This window comes from Sturnus vulgaris, chromosome 2 (genome assembly GCF_052056855.1).
Source record: "Sturnus vulgaris isolate bStuVul1 chromosome 2, bStuVul1.hap1, whole genome shotgun sequence".
Lineage (NCBI taxonomy): Eukaryota > Metazoa > Chordata > Aves > Passeriformes > Sturnidae > Sturnus > Sturnus vulgaris.
Window position 1 is genome coordinate 106,152,305 of NC_142244.1, and position 24,218 is coordinate 106,176,522.

Sequence of the window (24,218 nt, forward strand, 5' to 3'; positions counted from 1 at the left end):
TCTGTCTCAAATTTTGTAAGGACAAATCATGACAGAAAGGACTAAGAGAGACTTCCAGTAACTGAAGAATATTGGTTTCTTTGGCAAATCAGTTATAAAATTAGAGTAATACTACCTGATGAAGTTTACCTTGAATTCACTGGAGAAAAATAAGGAATTGGTCACCAGCTGTTTGTCTTAAATGTATCTAAACCACATCATAGCAAAAATCAGTCAGTGACTGCATTCAGTGATACATTTTGATTCCTCAATACCTGACTTCACTTTTGAGTCTAGTCATCAAAATTAATCTAAATTGTATTCAGATGCTTTCTCAGATAAAAATGGGACTTTTCCAGAAAATTTCAACTATTATCACATATAGTGCTCTGCCAGCCTCACACGTACTGGATACCCCAGGGCTGTATTTTGGCTGGAAGCCAGATGGGCAAATGCTGTCTTATGGACCAACTGGGATATATTAACTGGTCCATTTGAAACCTGAACAGAGGGTGCAGCCAGGTGGGGATTGGGCTCTTCTCCAGGCAACCAGCAACAGGACATGATGACACAGTCTTAAACTGCCAGGGGAGGGTTAGATTGGACATCAGGAGGAATTTCTTCACAGAAGGGGTGATTAGATAATGGAGCAGACTGCCAAGGTGTTGCAAAATGTGGAATATATAAAACTTGCTCAAGAAAGGATGTTCTTTGATGTTTGATCTTCGTGTATGTTCAAGCTTAATCAACAAGAGGGAGATTTGATCTGTGAGACAGATAGCAGCTAGCTATCAAGCTCTAAGTGATGCCCAGCTGTCAGAAAAACAACTTGTTGCTAGAATTGCCTTGTTAAGTTTTAGGGCATGACATGCTGTGATGATGTCAGATGTAGAGGGAGGTTAACAGAGCACGGGGAGAAAGATGTCCCTTGACAGTGGAATGCAGAATTTACACACCACAAGGACATCTGGCAGAACTCCCAACATCAAGAAGAAACTAATAAAGCCAACTCGGCAACTGTGGTGAAATCAGCTCCAGCTGAGTAAGAGGTAATTCTGGCCGGGCGAGATTGGGACCACTGACCCAGGGAGACTGAGCATGACAGCTGATTAGCATGACAGGCGAGAGAATCATTAACCAATAGAAGAATACTGATTAATAAGAGAGATATGTAACTTGTAGCCAATATCCACTAATTCTTTTGTTTGCAAAAATCTATCATTAGTAAGAAGTTTTGATAATTACTGTGCTTGATTCAGGGAATACCACTGAGCATCCAAGCTTGCACAACTCTGAAATTAAAAAAAAAAAAAAAAATCTCCCTCGCGAGTATTATTGTTGGCTTGTTACACAGCAGGTCATGAATCCCATTTTTGTGGACAACACGGTGGTGGAGTCACCGTCCGTGGAGGCGTTTAAGGAAAGACTGGACGTGCCACTCAGCGCCGTGGTGTAGGTGACACGGCGGCGTTGGGTCTCAGGCTGTACTCTTTGACCCCAGAGGTCCTTTCCAACCTGGCTGAGGGCAGTGGCTGTGACCCCAGCGCTGCCGGAGCCCCGGGGCTGTGCCGACATTGCCCTCACGGCCCGCGCCTCGCTCCCGCTGCCCTCACGCGCCCGCCCCGCCCCACACCCCGCGCGCCGACGTGCGCGTGCGCGGAGCGGGCGCGGCGCTCGCCCCTCCCGCCGGGCCGGGCCGGGCCGCGCAGCGCGACGGGCAGCGCGGAGCGGCCGCGCCCGGGCAGGAGCCGCCGCCGGCGGGAGCGCAGCGGAGGCGGGCGGGCCGCGCCATGCGGCTGTGCGGGGCGCTGCTCAAGAACCCCATCCCCAAGCAGATTGAGTACTACTCGCGCTTCTCCCCCTCGCCCCTCTCCATCAAGCAGTTCCTCGACTTCGGTGAGTGCCAGGGTCGCGGGGTGAGGGGGTGTGGGGGTCGCCGCGGCTCTCCCGGGGTACGGCGGTGGCGGCCGGCGCGCAGGCCCCGGTGCTCGGCCGCGGCTCTTCGGTCCGCATCGGGAGCGCGGCCGGGGCCCGGCCCCACAGGCCCCGCGCTGGCATCCCCGGGCCCGGGCGCGGTGTGGGCAGCCGGTAGCCAGCAAACAGCCGCTGCTCGCCTCCCCGGGGGCCGGGAGAGGCGGGCTTGCCTCGCCTTCTTGCCTTATCCCCTCACACGGGTGCCATGAGGATGGGATTCAAAATAAGGGTTCCTGACCTGACGTTTTGTGAGCTTAGTGAATTACTGGTCATGAGCGTGAAAATTTAAATCTGCCATGCAGAGATCGGCTTACTTAAAGCTCAGACATGAACTCTTAACTGCGCTTGTATAGGAGACCTGTTTGTGTAAAATTCAGGAGCACTTCAGGAAATGCTGCTGCTGATAAATAGCTTTTTGCTTTTCAGAAGCCCTGGAAGGAAATCCAGGTGTGGCTTGTGTTGATGTTAAAAAACATACTTCCATCTAGATAACGATAAACCCAAATCTGTATTGGAGGTTATTTGACTCTTGCTCTCTGACACGAGAGTTGTTGAGATTTTATTGTCATACAAATATTGCTGGTAGAATGAATGTAGAGGCCGTGTGTAACATCCTGAAGCTTAACAGAGTGCTCCTTCATTCCGCTCTTACAGTAGGGGTACAAAAGGACAAAAATGAGCCAGTGTTCAGCTATAAAGTGATTAAAAGTGGATACAATTGCACAATTATGGCAATGGTATTAGTGAAAGAATGCTGGAAATACAGAAAGCCAGTAATGGGCTTGATATACCGTCTCAGTGAAACAGGATTTTGTACTGTTAAAAAACCCCCCCAAACCTCTTGTCTCCACTTAAAGGAGAACCTGACTAGAAGCTGTCCTTTCTTTCTCTGGTCTCCACTCACCTGAGTTTGTTATCTCATTCCCATCCCTCTCTGTACTGCTGGGCTTTTTCTCTAGCATTGGTGCTTCTTACACTGTGTCTTTCTATACTGGCAAGGGCAATGGCCTAAAACTTAGAATATCTTTATTTTAGCCCTGGCACTAAACAGATTGTGTCACCTTTGCCTATTTGAAAGTTGGGTTTGTAAATTGTTGCTGGATAAGTATTGGTGTTTATGAGCCTCTTTGGGACTAAAGACGTGTAAAGATTTCAGGATTTGCTTTAATGCTTTGGGTGTTTGGACAAAACTTTGCTTCTTTTCTTTGATTTCTGGAGTTCTGTGTAGTCCTGCATTAATGTTTGCCTTGAACATCTCTTCTGTGGCAGCCTTTTCATAATGCTGCATTTGTTTTAACATTGTAGAGACTGTATTACTTTATGGTCTTGTGATTCTCCAGAAGAAGTAGTTTTATTTTACAATTTTAAGCCTGGCTTATGTTACTGGGAATGAACAGAGTGAGAACAGGATGTTACAGCCTGGCCAGCCTTATTCTTTAGACGTGTTCCAGTTGTCACTGGATGTGTCATTGGAATCTTCTGTGTGTGTCTGGCTATGTATTTAAGGGTCTTCATGTCTTAAGACTGATGGGAAGCTATCTAGTTGTTGACATTTAAAACCTCTGAAGAAAAAAAAAGGTCTATGGTTTAGTCTTGGAAGGTCACCAGGAGTTTCTAAAATTAGTAGGTTTATGTTGTATCAACTTTGTTAAACCTATCACTTTGATCTTAATAAGTTTTATGGGCCACTTAACATCTCCACTTACTTACTCTTTAGTGCCTGTTTCTATTTGGGAAAACTCAAGTAGGAAAATTACAACAGTTTAAGCAAATAGATTAAACCCAATGTAGTTACTTACGTGATCCTAAATGTTTACAGCTTTGGGTAATTTCAAGTTCAGATGGAGTCTTATAGGCCTAGAGGAAAAATTTATATTAAAATCTAAGTGACAGTGTAAAAGTTTTCCCACTTGAAGTGTGGAAGGCCTGGACAATATGCACCATATCAGGGAGCTGTGTTACTTATATCTGAGTTGGCCAAAAAAGAATTTGCTGGTGCTGCTGAACACAAGTATTGAAGAGAGCAAATATGCCAGACATAAGGAGCACGATACTCAGGGTGCAGTTCAGTTGGTTTTGTTCATTTGTAAGGATACTTGATGGGAAGAAGACACTGTTTTGTGGTCACTTAGAGAGTCTATTTAGTGTCTCACTTCAAAAGAAATGGTCTTTTTAATTGAGCTAGTGAATGTGGTGCTTGTTTTACAAAAACATAACTGAATTTTCAACAAATGTTGAAGAAGAGTAAGCACAAAGGAAATGTGTGAATAACATGGCTATCTGATTTTGTTGTCTGATGTACATTTCTTATATGGAATTTGCACTCACTATGGTTCGGATTTATGTGAAGAAAGTTTTTCGACTTAATTTCTGAGAATAACGAAACTACAATGTGTTCCTTATGTTGCTTTTTGTATTTGTCTTATTGGTTAAGATTAAGCTGATTTACAAACGTGTAAAATTCTGGTGAGCTGGGGAAGAGAAACTTTGTATTTCTTGTGAGCTGAAGAGTCTCTTCGAAGATAGTTGGTAGCAATGTATATTGAGGTACAGCTTGGCTTTTTTTAATTACTGACTAGCAGTGTGGGTTGTATGGAACACAGTTGTGTGCGTAGTGAGGTTGTACAGTCTCTATTCCTTTCCAGTGATATAAATTAATGTCGTTTATATTAAAACTTTCTCTGCTTAATTCCTCTATTTAAACCACTATAAGAGACAGTTTGTTTAAAATAGTTTGCTAGTACTAAAAACCTGTGAAGCAAACCAGAAGGCAGTAGTTAAAGCAGTGACACTCGCTTGTTTTTGTAGCTGAGTCCTGTTTGTGTCCATGTTCTGTTGAGCTTGCAGCTGTCTTTGTAGCTGCCGTGAGTGTCAGAGGTTACTGTGCCGTGGGCTTGGGACCTCTGTATCAGAAAGTCTGAGCATTTACTCTGTGCAGCTTTTTTCTTTCTTTCTGTGTGTACACTTTCTATTTGCACGCTCCTGAACTCTGTTCAGACAGTTTCTTTTGTTACGGAGTGCATTTCCCAAGGTTCTTGTGCAACCTCATTCCTTTGCAAAAGAATGACCTTCTGTAAGTGAGTTTCAATATAAACAAATTTTGACCTTGTTTAATACTAGCATGTCGCTCCAGGTTTATCCAGACCTCCATAATTTTTCTGCTCTGGAAAAAAATACAAAATCTAACAATTGGATTCACCTATGTAGTTCCTCTGGAAGTTGTTTTGGTAGGTTTTCAAGTGCAGGCATACCTTAATGACCCAGACTAAATTAATTACTAAAATATCTTTTCTGAAATGAACTTGTCTGTAGAGATGTCATCTAACGTTCAGGTCCGTGGATCTTTGTACATTTTGAGCTAGACTGTTTGAGAGAAAAAATGCCCATTCTGGAGATTCATGTTGATGGAGCATCTCAATTTAGTCTTGCTTCAGCATGTAAGGTGGGCCTTAGTGACAGGTTAATCCAAAATACCCAATACCTAATCAGCAGCCACCCACATGTGTAACCAATCAGTCAGTTTCTTGCCTGGGGAAGTAATAAGCTGTCTGTTTGAGGAAACTAGAGTTGCTTTTCTAGGAGTATCTCGGCATTTAAAAAAGACACCCAGAGACCTGTGCTGCTGGTGCCTGCACTGCAGCCTGTCCTTGGCCTGAGCCAGCCCGGGAGAGCTGCACGAGTGCTGAACCCTGCCCCAGCTGGCAAGCTCCACAAAGCTGCTTGCTCAGGTCGGGGTACCTCAGTTGTAAAGTTACTGACAAATGTTTTGTCAAATGAATGGTTGTACTGCAACGGCTTGCATATAATTAAGCACAAATGAAGAGACAGTGAAGTATAAATGGTGTAATCCTTTGATGGTTCGTGAAAGAGTCATTTGAAGCTGTGCTCGGGCTGTGTTGTGAATGCGTACTGTACTCATGTAATCCTCTCATTGCTGCTGCTGCTCAGCTGACCAAGTGTCTGACACCTGAGCCTGAGGTGTGTTTTGTCAGAAACGTGAAACAACTGCTTTTGGGGCTTGTTTACTACTGAAGTTGTCTTGGCCAGTTGTACCTAGCTATATTCTAGCCCTTTTTGTTTCAAGTTTCAAATTAAATGCTTTGGATGAATTGGGTACCTAAGGAGTTAAGACTTGTTTTTTGTTAGCTCTTTAAATATGTCATATATTAGTGTTCATGTACTATAGAGTTACTAATGAGTTTGGATAAAAAAGCTGTGCTTGTGCTGAAGACAGAAGATAGTGAATCACAGTGAATTCTTGTGGAATGTGACTTAGGAGATCCTGATTTTGTAGGCTATAATCAAAATATTTGTGGTGACTGCTGTAGTTAGTGGCATTGAAAAATATCACAAAGGTTGTAATTTAGTAATTTTACTGTACTGAGAACAGCTGAGCATGCAGCAGATAATCACAATGAGTGCATGGAACTGTTGTGCCCTGGGGCATATGTGGAGGAAAAAATGATCAATAGATCCTTCTCATTTTTAAATACAGTTTTTGGTATGAAATTGTTTAGTTTATGTGGTACCTATTAAACTTACCTGTCTTGGGGAAATGTGTAGGCCTCTTCCAAAATGATAAAAAGAGCAAACCAGGTATCAGCACTGCTGTTGGTTGCTGCCATTTATGCGAGCAATATTAGATTGGACTTTTCAAGTGTTTATGCTTCGTGTTGCCTTGTTGGTGGAGGCATGGATCTGAGCTGAAAGCCTGCCACTGGAAAGGTAGCTGGCAGATACAATTTGAGCAACAACATGTGGGGTACAAAAGCAGAGATCAAAACCTGCCTTATGTTTCCAAATATAATTACTAATCTTCTTATAGAAGATGGCTGTTGGAAGCTTTTTCTACACAAAAAGGTACTGGAAGATTTCTATAATTTTTTTAATAGAACATTAGTGGAGAGACAGTGCATCTATAGCAGTTGCAAAGTTCAGGGCTAAAAGGTATTATATAATTACCTGCTATTTATTGCTTACGGCTGTGCTTTTTCTGCTTGTCTCTGTGCATTGTTCTTAAAACTTTAGACTTGATTTAAATGCATCTTCAAAAGAAAAAATGTCCTCTTAGCACGAATGTTAACCATTGGTATGCCGACCACTGAGTGGGATCAGGAGGATGAATGCTAGTCAGACATTACTGTCTTTTATTTGCATCTGACTGGCTTCAGCTTCCATCCAGCAGTTTCATTAGAGCTTTTCTTGGTAGACTGGGATCCTTTGATGCCTGGAATATTTTCACTGTGTCGTGTATGTACATTGTGATGGAGTTACCTTTCTTGATGTTGTGAAGATAAATACACGAAATGAACTATTTGCAGCCTTATGAAAATACCATGGAATTAACTTTTGTGGCTTTTCCAGAATTTTCAGTATTGTTCTTCAAATATGTCATTTAGAGCTTTAAATAGAATCCCTTTAGGAGTTTTGTGGAACATTGGAATAAAACTGGTTTACTGCTATTTAGTTTTTACCTTGAAAGGCTACCAGTGACAGCTGGATATGCAAGCTGGATTGTCTGCCTGCTTTTGTTTTTGAATTCTTTTGCAGTTACCTCTTTTCCATGTCCAGTCCTTCATTCCCTGGATCTGGGCATGAATAAAGTGTGCATTTCAGAACATTAAAAAGGCTTTTCTTTGATTGGGCTGTAGCACAGCAAGTAAGCTGGAAGCCTTTCTGATGCAAGTATTATTTATAACCTGTTCCTGTTGACAACTGCCAGTTGCTGGCAGGCAGTGATGTTCCAATACTATATATAATATTGAAGGGTTTTATAAGGCCTAATATTGATTGTTTTGAAGGTCTGGAAGAGTCATTGTGGTTAGGTAACTGTTCAGCTGTCACTCTTGAACTCTGATATGATAGAGATATTTGTGTGTGGGAGTGCTGTGTAATACTAGATTGTGATACATTTCATTTACAGAATTATCTGTATCAGTCACTTTTACAGGCTATTTATTCAATAAATGAATACTAATTTTTGTGACTAATTGAGACCTATCCTGAATGCAATATTTTAGTAGAGTTATAGTACAGATTCCGTAAATTGCTGTAGATGATCAAACTGGATCACCAAGGTAGGTTTTTTTCTTCCTCATAAAGCCTAAGCATTGAAAATTCTGCCTTCAGTAGGTGTTTTGACTGGCCACTCTTGCCTGTAAACATAGGCTGGTAGTCTACAAGTGAGCATCCTTCAGCTGATGGAATTGTGTGAGTTTTGTTTCCCAAAACAGCAGAAAATTTCTCAGTCTGTGTTTTGTTTGTCTGTGACTGATCAGAGGAGCTGTGCGGTCCTCTGCCTTGGGATGCTGGGAAGGGAATGATCTTTGCCTGCACATGGACATGTCTGCATGCTTGAACTTTTTTTTGTATTCTCTGAACATGGTATAGCATTTAAGCACACGGCTGAATGTCCTCTCTCACCCAAGACAAGAACTTCCTATCTGCATGAAGCAATGAACAATGTCAGTGGGTTTGTTTCTTTTTAGCAAGTAGCAGAAGCAATGGAGAATGCTACTTGACAGAATTTGAGGGCTTGGGAAGCTTCTTTCTAGAAGGACAAAAAGATAGGATTTGTAGCTCTTGAAGATCTAAGAATGTGTGGGACGTGTTTTTCTTCCAGGAACTGGTGGAAATTGTTGAAATGCCTTCTTCAGAGTAGATTTAAGCTAATAAGGAGGCACTTGAAAATCTGAAATTAAATTTTGATTAAAATGAACATTAATTTGGTAGCATTCCTTCTCTGGAATGGAAGCGAGTGATTTAAAAATAGCATAACTTCTACAAGCCAAGAAAACAGGGTGATAGAGTCTCTCCTAAGACATAAGGAGGAGTATAAGGTGATATGTCAGTTTGAGGAAGAACAATTCTGATGCAGACAAAAGATAAGAAAGCAATAGAGCAGTGTTACGATTTCCAGAAATACTGTTGATTAAAAAACATATGAAAGTTGGGAGCAAGGACATCTGTCTTCGGTTGCAGTACAAATAACAGCCAAGGTGAAAAGTCATAGGATAGAAAAGCAGATAAGAAGATATTGAGATAATTTATAGGAATTGGGAAGAATGCTGAAATGAAACATTTACTTGATGAAGGTAAGTACATAATGATAAAGACTGTTGAATTCATCTTTGCTTTGGTCTTTAGAAAAAGATGAATTGTATCCAGAAACATAAAGGAAATCAGGACTTTTCCCTGACCCAAATTTTAGATAAGCTAAAATATGTCTAGATCCTCTTGGCTTACTGGGTTCCAGTGGAAGTAAATCAGTTCTGTGTGTTGTGAGTAGCTGAACACTTTTTTTCTGCCAATGTGTGTGCCCTGCTTATTAGCTCCATGGAAGATCGTGATGGCCCCAGGGTTTTGGAAGTGGGAAAATACCCTGCTTATCTTTCAGAAAAAGGAAGTGGAGGACATTAGTGTTAAATCAGGTTGTCTGAAGTAGCTAAAAAAGAGATGGAGCTAATAATGAAGTAATACATAGATAAGCACCAAGAGATAATAAGGTAGTAAAGAGATAATAGATTGTGTTGGCCTGGTCTAATTTCCAAGTTATTTGGTGTGTGCTAAGGCAGTAGCAATAGGTGTTATACGAAGTTTGGTACAGCCCCATATGACATTCTTAATTAAAAACAAACAAACAAAACTCAATGTACAAAACAATGGAACAACTTCAAAGTGAGGTTGTTACATCAGATGTTCAGTGTTATGGTGGGTTCACCCCATCCAGCGGCTGAGCACCCACCCAGGTGCTTGCTTTCCTCCTTCCACCCCTCACTGGCATGTTCTTGAGAGCAAGACAGTTTAAGAAGTAGAGCAAAGAGGAAGAGAAACAAGTGATGCACAGGCAGTCACTCACCACCCCCCAGAAGCAGAGCTGTGCCCAGCCAGTCACTGTGTGGTGGACATCTTGGGGGACAAAGCCAGCCAGTTTGTTATTGCTGGGCATGGCATCATGTCATCTAGAACATCCCTTTGTCCAGCTCAGGTCAGCTCTCCTGCTCTGTCCCCATCCAGCCTGTTACTCACCCCCAGCCCTGCTTGCTGGGGTAGGGAATGAGTACAGGGGAGAGAGAAACCCTTCATGCTGTGCAGGTCCTGTTCAGCCACAGCCCAAACACGGCTTTGTCACCAACGCTTCCAGCGACAGCTCCAAGGCACAGCCCCTTTGGGCCCTGTGAGCAAAACTGGCTCCAGCAGCCAGCTCACACCAATGTGGGTGAAGAAGAATCCATAAATACTCTGTTACACTGGCAATCGTTGATCTTCACAGGACTGTGTTGTGAAGAGTGAATGGTATGTCTCCAGTCTCCTTTAACTCTTATCAGCATAATCCATCATAAAATCAGATTTAGGAATTGTTTTATGTAGTTCCACAGTTACTATAGTAGAACAGCTTTGCTTGTTGCCAGTTCTGCTTAATATTATGGCCTTTATTAAAAGCCACCTTTTTCTCAAAACTACTGAAATATTTTTCAGGCTGCTACTTATCCTTTTAAAAATGTTTAGGCTCTTGTGTTTTCCTGGAGTCAGTTAAATGAGATTTTTCTTTTTGGAAATATTAGGTTGAAAGGATGAATTAGAACACTGAACTGTGACACTTGAGGTATAGTTCTCTTTTTTCTGATGCTTTGTGCGTTTTAAGAGACTATGTTATTGGCTCTTGTTTCCTTTAAACCTTTCTATGTAAATGTGACATTCTCTCATGTTTCTTTGTTCTGTGTAAATTATTTTCTGTTAGTTTGAAATCAACATAAAGTGTCACAGTATTATAAATATTTTCACTGACTTAATTCATTAAAATAGTCGGCTGGTGCAAATTATAATTGGTATTTCTCAGAATTAGGTTTAAGACTGTGAATAAAGAGAGAGGCAATTTTTTTGCTAAAAATAATTTACATTTTAACTGCTACTTGTTTGCTTTAGTTCTTGTTTATGCTTTTCTGAAAGATTTTTATAGACTGCAAAAATACCTTCAAACTCTGAAAACTAGCAACGGCATAGGGGAATCCTCTAATCTTTTTTGTAATGTGGTTTGTTAATTATCAAAAGTGTTTTGAAACATGATGTTTTATAATATAATGCATTTCACCTAAGTGAGACTGAAGGGAAACTGGAGCATGTGGTATTGGCAGTATTTTTATGTAATTGGTTTTAACTGTGTGAGTCTTTGCTCATAAACATGAATTTTATTTATGCTGGGGATTTGGAATAGCTTTTTCTTTGGCAGGTTGTCAGGAACTAGAGGATAAAGCAGGGATTTGTATTTTTCTGGAATGGTTAGAGAGAAGTATGGAAGTTTTTCATAAAGGTTAGGAAGGAAGTTGTCAAAGTTCTGAGAGCTTAGGGAGAGTGTTAAAAATTTGGAACATCTAATTATAATCTTTAATGTGAAATAGATTTTTACCTCTTATGGGAGGAAAAGGTGATTGTAAGACCCAAGCAGCAGAACTCAGTCTTTTCTGGTCAGTTTGTTGTAACAGAAGCTGATCAGATCATCAAAAGGGGAATAAGGTTTCTTTGGCTTGGTGCTTTAAGCCTCATCTACATCTAAAAAAAAAAAAAAAAAAAAAAAAAAAAGAACAAGTGTAAAATTTGTTCTAAAATTTTGTGCCACCAGAGCAAAACACAAGATTTGTTTTGTCCAGAGTCTCGTGTTTGAAAGCCACAGAGCCCCTTGGCAGTGGAGGCCAGGGCTGCTGTGCCCTTCTCTCTGTGCTGCTCGGGCTGGCTGCTCCCTGCTTGAGGCTCAGGAGCACTGGTGGAAGAGCAGCTGATGTGGCCTGCAGAGCCACGTTGTTTGGGTTTGTTTGTCTGCTTTAGAAGCCCCTGGTGCCTGGCTAGGGAAGGAGGCTGGATTGCACAGATCAGGGCCAGGGTTTCTCCTGAGAACATTTTGGCTCTTTGCATGTCATTTTCTGTGGGGAGTGCCTGTGATAATGGTGAGACAGAGCTTTGCTGCTGAAATGATTCACCTGACTTTCAGTCTGCTCCCAAATTGTTCAAAGGAAATACAGCCTTGGGTCTATATGTCAAAAATAATACAGCCTGTGGGTAACTGGTTGAGTGCCTCTGCATTAAACATTATAGATAGTTTTGATTACTGTGTTGTTTCTTGGCAAATGCATTAAAATACTCCAAAAGTTATTTTGTTAGAACCGAGTGGTAAGCAGCTAAACATTAATTTTAGATGAGGGAAGCTTATTTTAAAATAATTTCCTGCTTTTATTTTACTTTGGGTTGTTCTGTTTAAAAGTACACAGTGTTGGTTTACAGCTTTGACAAGTGATTATCTGATAATCCATTCCTTTTGAGAGGGACAGACGTGTTTTCACTTGGGTCTTTTCTGTGACAGGAAGGCAGTTGCTGTAGGAGTTAAAATTAATGATTGCAGTGCATCTGTTAATTCCTCCTGTTGATCTGTTCCAGATCAGCAGTAAGTTAAGCTGCTTTCCAGCACAGTCAGTTTCATACAGAGCACCATTTACTTGAAATAGGTTTACTGAAGTTGACAGGTTATATATTGTTGTTATTATTATTTATTATTAAATTAGTTTATAGCTAATATGATAGTAAATGTAATTATTCACTCCATGTTGAGCTGTTCTGATGTGCTAAGGACAGCTAACTGACATTTTATATTTACCTGTGTTTATATGAAAATATGAACTGAATTTTTCTTGATGCCGGTGGTATTCCTTAACATGGGCATTGTAATTAATACACATAGACATAAACCAGCTCACTCTTAGGTGTTTTGGAAATAAGTGGAGATAAGTAATTTTTTCTTACACAAATTCAAGAGTAGTTGTATTTATTTTTAACTGCTTACGTTCAAAAGTCTAGACCTCGATTATGAATGGGATTTGGTCTGGTCATTCAGACACCAGGATATAGGCTAACGTATTCTCCCGAGTGAATGCTGTGCTGAAATTTTCCTTTGGAGCAGAAAGTGAGCATTGCAGCTGCCTTGCCAGTCAAAGAGTTCTTGAATGTGGTATTTGAATTGCATAAATTGGAAATGGTTTATTAAGCTCAACTGTTTCACTGGTTCAGCCCTTGTTTTATCCATATGCTCTATCACGTGACTGTTGGAGAATTAACTGGAAAGCTAAATAACATGTGAGCTTCCTAGTTGGATTGCACTTAGCAGTGAAATGGCAGAGTGCAAATCAAAGGCCATACAGTGGTAATAACTGAGTTATCATCTGTGAACATAATCCATCTAGACTGAGAAAGCTCAACCACCCCTGTTGGTGTGCTTTCCCCTAGGCTGAAAAGGCCCAAGTAGTCAGGGGATTTGGGCTGAAGAAGAGCAACAAGTATTTGGGAAAGATTACTTGCAGCTTTAGGCTGGTCTTCTGGCAGTAGTTTTTTGACAGAACTTAGTTGACTTCATAGAAGTGATATGTTTATTATAGTTCAGTAAGATCTAAAAATACTTTTTGTTTTCAATTCTTCAAGTTTCATTTTTTGTAACTTTGGAATTTCTCTGGTTTCCATGCTGACATAGAAACAAGCTCTTAATGTGCCAAGTGAAAGCATGGCCTTAAAACAGGACACTTGCATGAAACAATTGCAAGGGTTGGTGGAAGTAGCCTTAGAAAGCAGTAATGGAATTTGGGCTAAAGCTTAGTCCTGAGGTGTCTAAAAAGTCTGAGTACCTGAGGTAGTGTGGCTTGGATCCTTAAATTTCAGATCCTGTGCCTGCAGGCTGCCTGTGTCAGAACAGCTATACAGGCTGTGGTTGCTATTCTGTAGCACAGCATGGTAGGTCCAGTTTCAAAATACGGATTTCATAGATGCAGTCTGTGGTAGGGAGTGAGGGTCAATAATAGTCCACATCTCCTATTACGTTCTATGTGTTCCTTTTCCACTTGCTTCATCATCTTCATTGGATTTTTCAAAGCCTTGTCTGGTAGCAAGCAAACAAACCCTGTATACTTTTTGTGACATTGGTATTTTTAGTGCTTGGTGAGATAAATATCTAGAGAGTATGCTGAAAATATAACTATTTCCATTGGGGAATAGGAATGATTTTAAGCTCAGACTTGTTTTGCTTGGTTTTGTTTTGTAGCCACATTTATTGGGACTGTGCAGGCATAGCTTGTTCATCTTTTAATAAATAGCCCATGTTCCTGAAATGGTGTGTAATCAGTGAAATTCAGCTATTCTTCCTAAGTTCTGGTTTCTTACCTTCAGCAGCAAGTTATTAGTTTTAGCTTTTGCTCAGTCTGCTCTGCACTGATCTTTTTGCATATTCTTTTGAAGATTTATTCATCCTTTGCTTTACTTTGTTTTGTTTGCCTATACAGGAGCTATGAAATATTCGAGAAGCTCAAGAGAAGAGAGTAGATATGGTTGATCACTCCTGCTTTCCTGTCTTTCTTCCTTTATTTTGCCCTATCTAAAATCAACAGTAGTAGTTTCTGATCTTGTTTTTATGGATTCTGGATGAAGTCCCTTGTCTCTGGTGTACAACTGGTGGGACTTTGAATCTTAAAGTAATACAGTGTCTGTCTCTGCTGTTCAGTACATAGTTAATGGAGAGAACTAGAACTCAGCCTGCAAAGTGCAAAGACTGAAAAGAGTGCTTTGTTTCTTTTCCTGCCTTCACTGACAGATGAGTTAATATTTAGAAACTACTGATGCTTTTATAATGTGGCCTTGGCAGTCCAGTGACAACCTGGGGATGTGGCAATTGTATTAGGTTTTTGAACTAGGTGACTTTGACCATCCTTGTGAAGGACTGTTGCTGGAGTCTGTTCTCAAGCGGGTACTCACGAATGTGGGAATTTGGCAGCTGAACTGAGAGCGCTGGAACCAGAGTTCAGGGTTTCATTCTGCATTTCTGCCCTCTTCTGCAGCTAAGTGGAGGTTTGTGCAGAGCCTTCTGTGTGGAACTAACCCTTTTGTAATAGGAATCTTGGACAGAACAGTATTGCTCTGTCAGTTTGTACAATTTGCCAGAATTGGATCAGGGCCTGCTGCATGTGTGTGAAAAGTCTCTGCATTGTTTGTGCCTCTTGTTGCAGGAACCAGAACAAAAGCTTTGTCTAAGTGAGGCTTTGCAAGAGTTGTCTAATTAGTTTTCTATTTCTTAGCACTGTGGAGTAAAGACAAAAGTGAGAAACAGAAGAGATGAGTAAATGTTAGAGAAGAGTTGAATCAAGAGAGGAGAGTAGTAGAGAAAACTGAGAATAGAACTCTGTTTCCTGAGTTTGCTTTGAATGGAAGGTCGACCAGTAATAACCAGTTATAATTCAAGTTTGTTTTTGTGACCTGTGCTACCTCAAAGGTTCTGGATCATGTTTTGTTCAAATGTTTTTCTTAAGTTTTTATCTCCCTCTGGTACCTGTCTAGTTGAATAAATGTCATGATTCATTTTTGGTGGAAACATGTAACACTTTTTCATGTCTGGAAAAACTGATTTAATATTAAATGTCATCTGCTGGGTGAACTTCTTTTTAAATTTTAATGTATAAGTTTACTTATATTTTCAATTTAAACTTGTGCTGTGGCAGTCACATCATTCTTCAGGTGTATCGTATTTCACTGCATAAGCAAATCCACCAACATTGACTCTCATGAGCAGTGACCATTCCAGATGCAGCAGTGTTTGTACAGGTACCACTCCCCTGTGTCTGTCATGTGTAGGTTTTGCTACACTGAAGGTTGTCCATGGAATATTTTTCACTGACCTGAGTTTGATGTAAGGTCCAAGAGATTGCTGTATTGCTGACATATTTTCTTATTTTCACGATGTTGAAGGCTGTATCTATTGTCAATCCATTACATTGATTTGTTTTTAAACAAAATAGTCTCAAGATTGGCATCATAGTTTCTCTTTGGTGCTAGTTTTGAGATGAAGGTTTGAAAGTGGCAGAGAGGAGGCCACTAATATGATTTTCTATGTGACTTTTATATAGGGTAACTGATGAACCCAGACAGGTAAGATTGCTCAAAAGATTGAAGGTAGTAGAACATTTATTAAACCATTTTTAAACTCATGGTGACACTTGACATTTCTTTCAGTTTCTCTGCTAGCTATGCATGCAATAGTAATAACTTGAGGATTAGTTTCTTCACAAATATCTTGCTTTTTATTGTCATTTTTCTGTCAAAGTAACTATTATTGTATAGCTTAATTTATGCAGTCTATGCTGTATTTTTGCAGACTTTGACTTGCTTCAGAGTTTCCACTTTTTGCTTGCTTCCCTGTGCAAATTTACACAAAAATATGAGGCGGTTGCTTTCTTCCTCTTGGGTTGTGAGAGAATTAGGCCTTCAAAGAATGTTAGGCTGTGTTCAGTCTAATCTCATTTCAGAGACTGAATCAACTAGCTTAGTATAATTTTGGGCAGATGTCTACTGCACTAGTAAAAGACATTGCCTAAATCCGATGGGGTTGCTCTCACAGTGTTTGCCATCAGGAAGTTTCTGTAAATTAAGTGTTGAATCTTCTGCAGTTTGAGTCTAATGCTTGTTTGGTTCTTGATGGGCACAATTACTGCTGCCTTCTCTGCAATGAACTGTGAGGTCTTGGAGAGAATTGCTGTATTCTTTCTTTATTTCTTCTTAGGTAAATCTATCAGATTCACTCATTCTTGTGTCACAGACTGTTTTCTTGTTGTCATCTTGATTTCTGTTTCATCCATCTATACTTTTAGAAGATGCTCAAAAATTAATGTAATTTACCAGTAGAGTGGGATGTTTTATGTGTGCTTTTCCTTTATCTTGTTGGATAAAATTCTGGGTTAAGTTACAGGCACTGTATGTACGATTTTATAGTTTTTAAATCAGCTTGCAAGTGTAACTTCACTAAGAGTAAAAATCTGAAGATAATCTGAGGGCCTCTTGACCCTGAGTTAACACCTAATCCCTTAGAAAACGTAATTACTTTATAGGGTTTTCTACCAGGAAGAATAGTATGGGATTGCTTTGTTCCCTGCCGTAGAACAGACCTGTAACAAAGAGATTGTATCCTGTCTGGTGTATTCTTTTTGTGGCCTTAATGTGATACTTGTTGAAAGAAACTTGTTTCAACGCCTGATTTAAGAATTTGGTCTGCACAATTATTCCACTTTAAGCCACAAAACTGAATTATTTTTCAATTGCAATCAAGAATTGCTGTTTTACAGACAATGGGAAGCCAATGGTGGTGGAGTGTGCAAAATTCTGTACCCTGTATATCATGAGATGCCTTTACTTTCTTCTTGGCTTTGTGGATAAGAAATGTTTCTCTTCGAGTTTTCTAGTTTTCAGTTTCTTAATAGCACACTTTTAAGCAGTTTAAATTTTTGGAAATAAAGCTAAATATAGCCCTTGATGTCTAGTGCAGTGAAGTTTCCACTAGGATGTAGGATGAGTATTCTTTCTGCCATTTGAATTCATACAAAGGTAAACGAGTCATTGTTTCATACATTTGTTTTCTCAAGTAACTTGTTGAGGGTTGCAGTGTAAATCAAGGAGGGATTATTCACAAACTTATCTTGCACTTTAATCCTGAGAGAGTGATTTCAAATTCCTTTGAACTGAAACTGGTAGATTTAGACTGGCTTTAGCCTGTACTGCTTAAGACAAAAGCCCGATGCTGGCAATGTGTATTGACGCAGCTGGAGTCAGAACAAAATTAAGAAAGATTGCTGTATATTTTGAAAAATAGGTGGAATTACTAGGTCAATATTAAAGCCAGCCTTTGAAAAGAAATTAAGCTGACTGTAGCCTGAATGTGCAGAAGTCTCATTGCAGCTTATTAGAATGCTGTTTCTGGAAATATCTTTAGAAGTTATGCTTTATCATACATGCAACTATCATACAACTGATAATAAATTATATTAAGAAAATACCTAACATACAGACTAAGGGATTTTTTTACTTAATCTGATGTCCCTTCTTTTGATGGAAGTGGTAATACAGGTATTGCTGTGAGGAGCAGCAGCCAAGGAGCAGTGTTAGGACACAGTTTGCTTTTGCTTTGAAAGCTGGAAGGTATTTAATTACTGCTGCTCCTGGTGGGTAGCCATTCTCTCTTGCCATGTGCTGTCTGACAGGCAGGTGACTGACCTGATGCTAAATGCTGAAGCAGCTCTGAGGAGGCTCTCAGATAAACTGACTGCAGCTAAGGAGCTGATGCAAGGACCATGTGCCCACACCAAACAGATGAGCTGAACTTACACTGAAGCAAACTTGTAAGCTGGGAACTAAACTAGAGCTAAACTAGAGCTTCCTTTCCTGTTCCTGCACTGAATATGCAAATGGACCCAAAGGGCTCTGTACCTAAGATGTAACTGTACAACAGGGCAAGGCAGCTCCTTAAAAAGAGATGGCTTAGAGCTGCTGGGGTGAGATAGGTTGAATAGAGATGTGCCCTTGCATGTGGGAGGAGAACATGTGGGTCTCTTCAGTGAGTCCTGATTGCCTGTAGCAGCTTTTGTTTGCCTTGCACAAACCCATGAGCTGTGGGTTCTTGTTACTAATTTTCTAATTTTCCGTATGTGCTGTCTTCTATTCCTTTTGCTTTTTGTCACCTAGTGAATCCCTGCATTTGCTCTCAGTCACTCTTGGGACAAAGCAGTTGTTGTCTTTGTTCTGAGGAATTTTCCAGCTCAGAAGGTATAGGCTGAGCTGAGCCAGAGAGTCTTTCCTACTGTCCAGCCTCAGTTTTTAAAGAAATGCTGTATACAGTGATTTATGATCAAACACGTGTCTGTCGTCTGTTGTAGGTGTATTGGTATCTGATTTACTTGAAGGCTTGAACTCTGAAATCATTACTGTGCTTCACAGAAAACAATGTAATGTCTTGTTTCCTTTGTCTAATTTTGACAGGATGTGTGTATTTGTAATTGAGATGTGAAAATGCGAGCAAGTAAAATACGTCCAAATGTTTACTAGAGGAACTATAATGGAATTGGTATCACTATCAGAATTTAATGAGCCCCAGACTGATGATACCTAAATGAGCAGGAAAAAAAGGAAATCCTAATCCTTCCTGCATATTCTCCAAGCTAATGTTAGGGTTTGGGAACTAATCCATCAATGCACGTTACCTATGCAAAGAAGGTGAAAACTCTGTGATTGTAATGGAACTGTCTTTAAAAGTATCTCCTTGATTGTGCTGGTTGCACAGTACTTGAATCTTGCAAATTGCAAATCTCAGTGATTATGTGCCTAGCAGTGCTTTTAACACTTTCTGGTTTGCTTGAACATAATTTTTAGCTCTTACATTATGCCTTCACTGAGAAATTTTGCAGATTGTTGAACTGGTTATCATCACAAAAGACAGGAAAGACCTGTCTTTCTAGATAAAAGCAGAATCCTGGCTGTTCATTACAAGTAAAACATGGACTTTAAAAAATTTTAATTAACCTGGATTCCTTAGAAATTAGTTATGATGGGACTTTCCCATGATGCAAAATACAAAAAACTATGTCAAGTGAAGTCTGATCTTCCATCTGAACTACTCGGGCAAGTGGCTTAATATCTTGTGCTTTTAAATATTTGTAGTTAAAATTTTATAGGTATCCTTAGTGAAGGATAGTTAAGGATTGGTTAAGATTGCTCTTAGTCATGTCAGTCTTTGGATTTGTATAGGATGGCTTCAGAAAATGAATGCTGTTACTGCTAGGTCTGCAGGAAGGTATTGTTATTTTGCTGGATCTTTTTATTTGCTTTCTGACTGTATGGTTGGGATTTTTTTAGTGCTTTATTTTCAAAATACTAGCCGAGATAAAACTGTGTTTTAAAAGTTAAATTAAAGATAATCTTAGCTGAGGCCTTTCCAAATGAGAATATGGTGATAAGCACTGGACTTTCCTTCCAAGTCTCTACTGAGACTCTTGTAGGCCAGTCCTAGGAGGGATGATGGCTTGTGCTGGTCTCACCAGCTCTGCTTGATTGTTTAAGTTGAAGGACTTGTGGCATGAAACATCATCATTGTTTTGTCCTTTTGTTTTCACTCCTTACTCTCTTATGTGTACAGCATTTACTTTGAAGCTCACTTTAAGATGAAAGTTGTGTGGATAAAAGCTAGTATCTTGAGATCCTATTTCCAGGTAATATCAAATATTTGATATTTGCTGGATTTTATTTCTAGGATGAGAGATTTTTGTTTGTGCGAGGGAAAATGAGATGATGTGAAATGAGGAAGGTCAGACACAAAGGGTTAAGCTCTAGGAAGGTAAAAGTTTAAAATGTGTCTCATGAGTGAGAGGAAAGTAAAGGCGAGTACTGAAATTGCTTTAAAATTTTATTTTCAGTGGTTTTTTTTAAAGCTTCTAACATTAGGAAGTCTACAATTTGATCTGCTGCAATGGGCATCTGTTTTTCCTTCCTTCTCACAGGTCGTGACAATGCCTGCGAGAAGACGTCGTACATGTTCCTGCGGAAGGAGCTTCCTGTGCGACTGGCGAACACCATGAGGGAAGTCAATTTGCTGCCTGATAATTTACTGAACAGGCCTTCGGTGGGGCTGGTACAGAGCTGGTAAGTTTAAACAAAAGTGGATTGAAAGGTTATTGTAAAACTAACACTGTATGTGTTGTTTTGCTTGCAACAGAGGATCGTTGAATTCTTCTGAATCAATCAGTTTTCTGCCTTGAATTGTTTCATATTGTGTCTTGTCAAATGAAGTTTCATTTTCTTCTGTCTAATGTTGAGTATATACTCTAATCTGGATCCTAGCTAAGGATTTGTAAGTTAGTCTTGTATGTTAGTAAAAACATACTGTTGTCTCCCAGGTAATTAAAATGAGTCTATAACGTCCAAGAGCAAGCTTTTTAAACATTCGTTACTGTATTGTGCTTGTGGCTTCTTGAAATAGCTGCTCTTTCTCCTTATTCTTCCTTTGTCAAAGATTCTGGGCGAAAATTAAAATCTCATCTGTTTTTCTTACCTGCTAGACCTTTAAAAACATAACCTGGTATTCAGTGGAAGTTATAGAATGGGTCAAAAATCTGGTGTCATCCAGTAAACAACATTCTTCATTGTAAAAACTAGCATAGATCTAAAGCAATTCAAACTCCTGCCATCTTTTCCACAGTAATTAATTTCTAGCCTAATTGCATGTTCGGCGAGATATAGAGACTGCTGCCTTGGATGCATTAAGCACAAAAAAATCATTGTTCATGGGATATTTATTGTCCATTTACCTGTTAATACTTTTCCAAAGACTTTTTGTAAAAATATTTTTGCAATATGCAACAGAAGTCCCTTTGAGTAGCAGTTTATTTAATGTAAAAGTAGCTAATGTTGCAGGCTTGTGTTAAATTCAGTCATAGCCCCTGTGCTCAGAGCTTCTGTGCTGTACGTTGACTGCTGGCTTGGGTCTCCTATTTATCAAGCTTCAGACTTAGAAAATATAAATTACGGTATGTGGTACTGTGTTTGTCTTTGCAAGGTAACAGTGGGTGTCTTGATGACTACTTCAAGTATTGTGCTGAAGTGCTTCAAGTGAGTGTAAATACTGTGGGGCCACACAGTCACTTTGTGGTTAAGTGGCAGCTTGCAAGCTTTAAAGGCTTGTCTGTCTGATGTCACAGGAAGTTGTTTTGCTTGTAGAAAAGAGCAGGCCTTTTAGGCTTTTTTAATCTGGTTGACTTATGAAGCTGTCTTTAATGAAATGTGGACAAACAGGTGAATGAAGAAAAGGAAATAATTTTTCCATAGAGACTGCAGCATAATACTTCCAGTCCAAATGTCTGTGCTGTGGCTTGTGCTTCTGCCCTGCCTGAACAGAGCTAAGCAACATTTGGATCCCTCTGGCAAAGGAACTGAATGGGTGTTCAGAGTGGAGGGCCCCTTCAGAATTTTTGTTGAAGAGGTTTGAGGAGTCGTGATGATTTCTATGGCCACAATAGATACTACTGATGAAAAAAAGGAAAAAAAACCCCAAAACTCCAAATGAAAAAAAGCAGTACGAAATGTTATATGGCAAAGTGATTTACACTATCACAGCTGTAGGCCAATAGTTATCTGTTGGACAGGCTAAAATACCAAGCTGTAATGTGCTGAAGAAGTTGGAATGGACTTCAAGCCAAGAGATGGAAGTTTGAAATCAAAGCGTTTTCTGTAATTTTCTTCTAATTTTGATCCATAATTAAGAGCTTTTGTGAAAAGGAGTATCTGCATTATGTAAGAATATTTTTATCACCTTATGTCAAGAGTAAGAAAAGTAATTGTAGCATTTTTTCCCCTTGTTATAGGTGTGGACTTTAAAGAGCTTAGTTCTTATTTTTCTGTACAGAGGTTTTTAATTGCTTAATTAAACATTGACCTGTCATTTGTCAGTCCTGATGATGAACCTTGGGCAAAATTTACTTCTAAATTTATCTTTTAATAAAACCTTTGGTTTGATCTTTTTAACTTCAGTATGAATGACCTTGAGTGTTATGCTGATAGCAGGTTTTGAAACACATTTATAGTTGCTTAATCTAAAGTTTAGAGATACCCAGAGTGAGATTCCTGAGTTTTATGTAGTAGAATTAACAAATATATATTTAGTTGTTCAGCTGTTTTGTGACCTTGTAAAATGAAAAAGCCTCTTCTCGATGCACTTCAAAATTACTTCAAGAAAATCTTTTTTTTGAGGGTCAGATTTCACGATCCTTTGTTTTTGCTATGCCATAGGTTTAAAAAGCTTGGCAGTTCATTAATAGGCAAACAGGAATCTGTTGTACATTTGCCACAAGAGAGCAAGACATTTAACTCTTTTTTCACTTTAATATATTTATTTACTAATATTCAATAATTTATATAGTTTTAAGCATGTTTTGTTCCCTTTTACTACGATTTTACACTAGAAAACTTATATTTTTATATGCTTTTGGTGGGACTCCAAATTAACTGGAGATTTAACATTTGAGTTCCCAATCTATTCCTTAATGCCAGCATGCCAAAAATTAATACAAACAGGTCCTATCTTTAGGATGAGTTTCATTAGACTTTTAAATTAAAGCAGCTCTGTAAATAAAGGAATAAAAAATCAGCCTTACCTACAGTACAGCATGGATCCTTTCCCATCAATCCTCTCTGCTTCCAGCCATCAAACATTCTGGATTGTCTCTGTGTTTTACCCCTTATGGTTCCCTTGGGAGGCAGCCTGGTTTTGTTGCTCCCTGCTGCAGGCAAGACCTGTTCTCTCCTTCTCCAATCCATCTCCATGGCCGTGCTGGAGGCACTTTGCTTCCTGTGCTTCGCTGCCTATCAGATTTTACATCTGATTGCTTGATTGCTCTTGGGAAGGGTGCTGTTGGTTTTTTCTCCTTCCTTTCTGGGCTCCTCAGCCTGGTGTGTGTGGCACTGAGGAGAGGCAGGACTACTGTCCTTCCTTTATACTGCTCAGCTACACATTCCTGAATAAAGCTCAACAAACCAAAAAGAATAGTTTTGCATTTCAGTAAAGATAAAACATCAACTCTGTCTCAGTTCGAGTTTGTAGCTTAATTTCTGTGTATCTTTTGCAAGGAATAGGAAAGGAATAAAATGACTCAAGACAGTAACACAGTTCATATGTTCTGGCTGTGAACTGCAATGATTCCAAATAGCAGACAGATCGACAGTCTTGTTTTCAACTCTTGTTTTCAGCTTTTCAAGTTCAATGGGCCATTTGCTTGATCCAAAGAAGTGGGTCTTCTCAAGGCCAGCTTTGAGGGCACTATAGCTAAAGTGCAGTCAGGATACTGAACATATGGCAGAATTGTTTAATAAAGGATATGGTCACGAATGTGATGAGGCAAAATAGTTACAATAAAACCTTACAATGGATATGGCTAGAGCTTATAAAATATCAAAAGTAGGTATGAGGTTTGCACAGTATGTTACTCAGTTATATGTAAAATTCACATTTTATTTAGCCTTGGACAAATTTCTCTATTTTTCTTTAGTGCTTTTCCATAGAAAATGCTATAAATTTCCATTGCTCTCTTGGGGAAGACCCGTTAGAGAAATAAGTACAGTTTGGGGATTAATAATTGTTTTTTTCCTCTACTTTCTGTATTGAGACTATGCTAACAAGATTGTGTTACCATGGAGATTGGTTTTCTCATTTCAGTGCTTTGGTATTAGAATGATTGTAAAGGAATATCTTTGTAAAATACACATCAGGGAAAAAACAGAAGTATGTTGCATGAATTTTTTAAGAAAAGAAAACCCAGAGCTGACATTATGGACTTCTGCAGTGCTTTCCTGTATGAAATGTGCCATTCTAAAATTATTGCATATGACAGACTAACAAGAATTCATTCTACGTGGCAGTAATTAACAGAAGA

The 24,218-nt window shown here is 39.5% G+C and overlaps 1 protein-coding gene across 2 annotated transcripts in view; it reads left to right on the top strand.

Moving 5' to 3' along the window:
• Positions 1–1,653: 1,653 nt before the first annotated feature.
• Positions 1,654–24,218, top strand: part of PDK3 (pyruvate dehydrogenase kinase 3) — a 50,474-nt gene continuing 27,909 nt past the window's right edge. The window contains exons 1-2 of one of the 2 annotated variants that reach the window (XM_014879711.2): positions 1,654–1,875; positions 20,295–20,436. In XM_014879711.2, coding sequence (XP_014735197.1) covers positions 1,770–1,875; positions 20,295–20,436 — 248 coding nt within the window. In that variant the 5' untranslated portion in view covers positions 1,654–1,769. The remainder of the gene's footprint in view (positions 1,876–20,294; positions 20,437–24,218) is intronic. The other variant, XM_088160336.1, reaches the window with a different exon arrangement.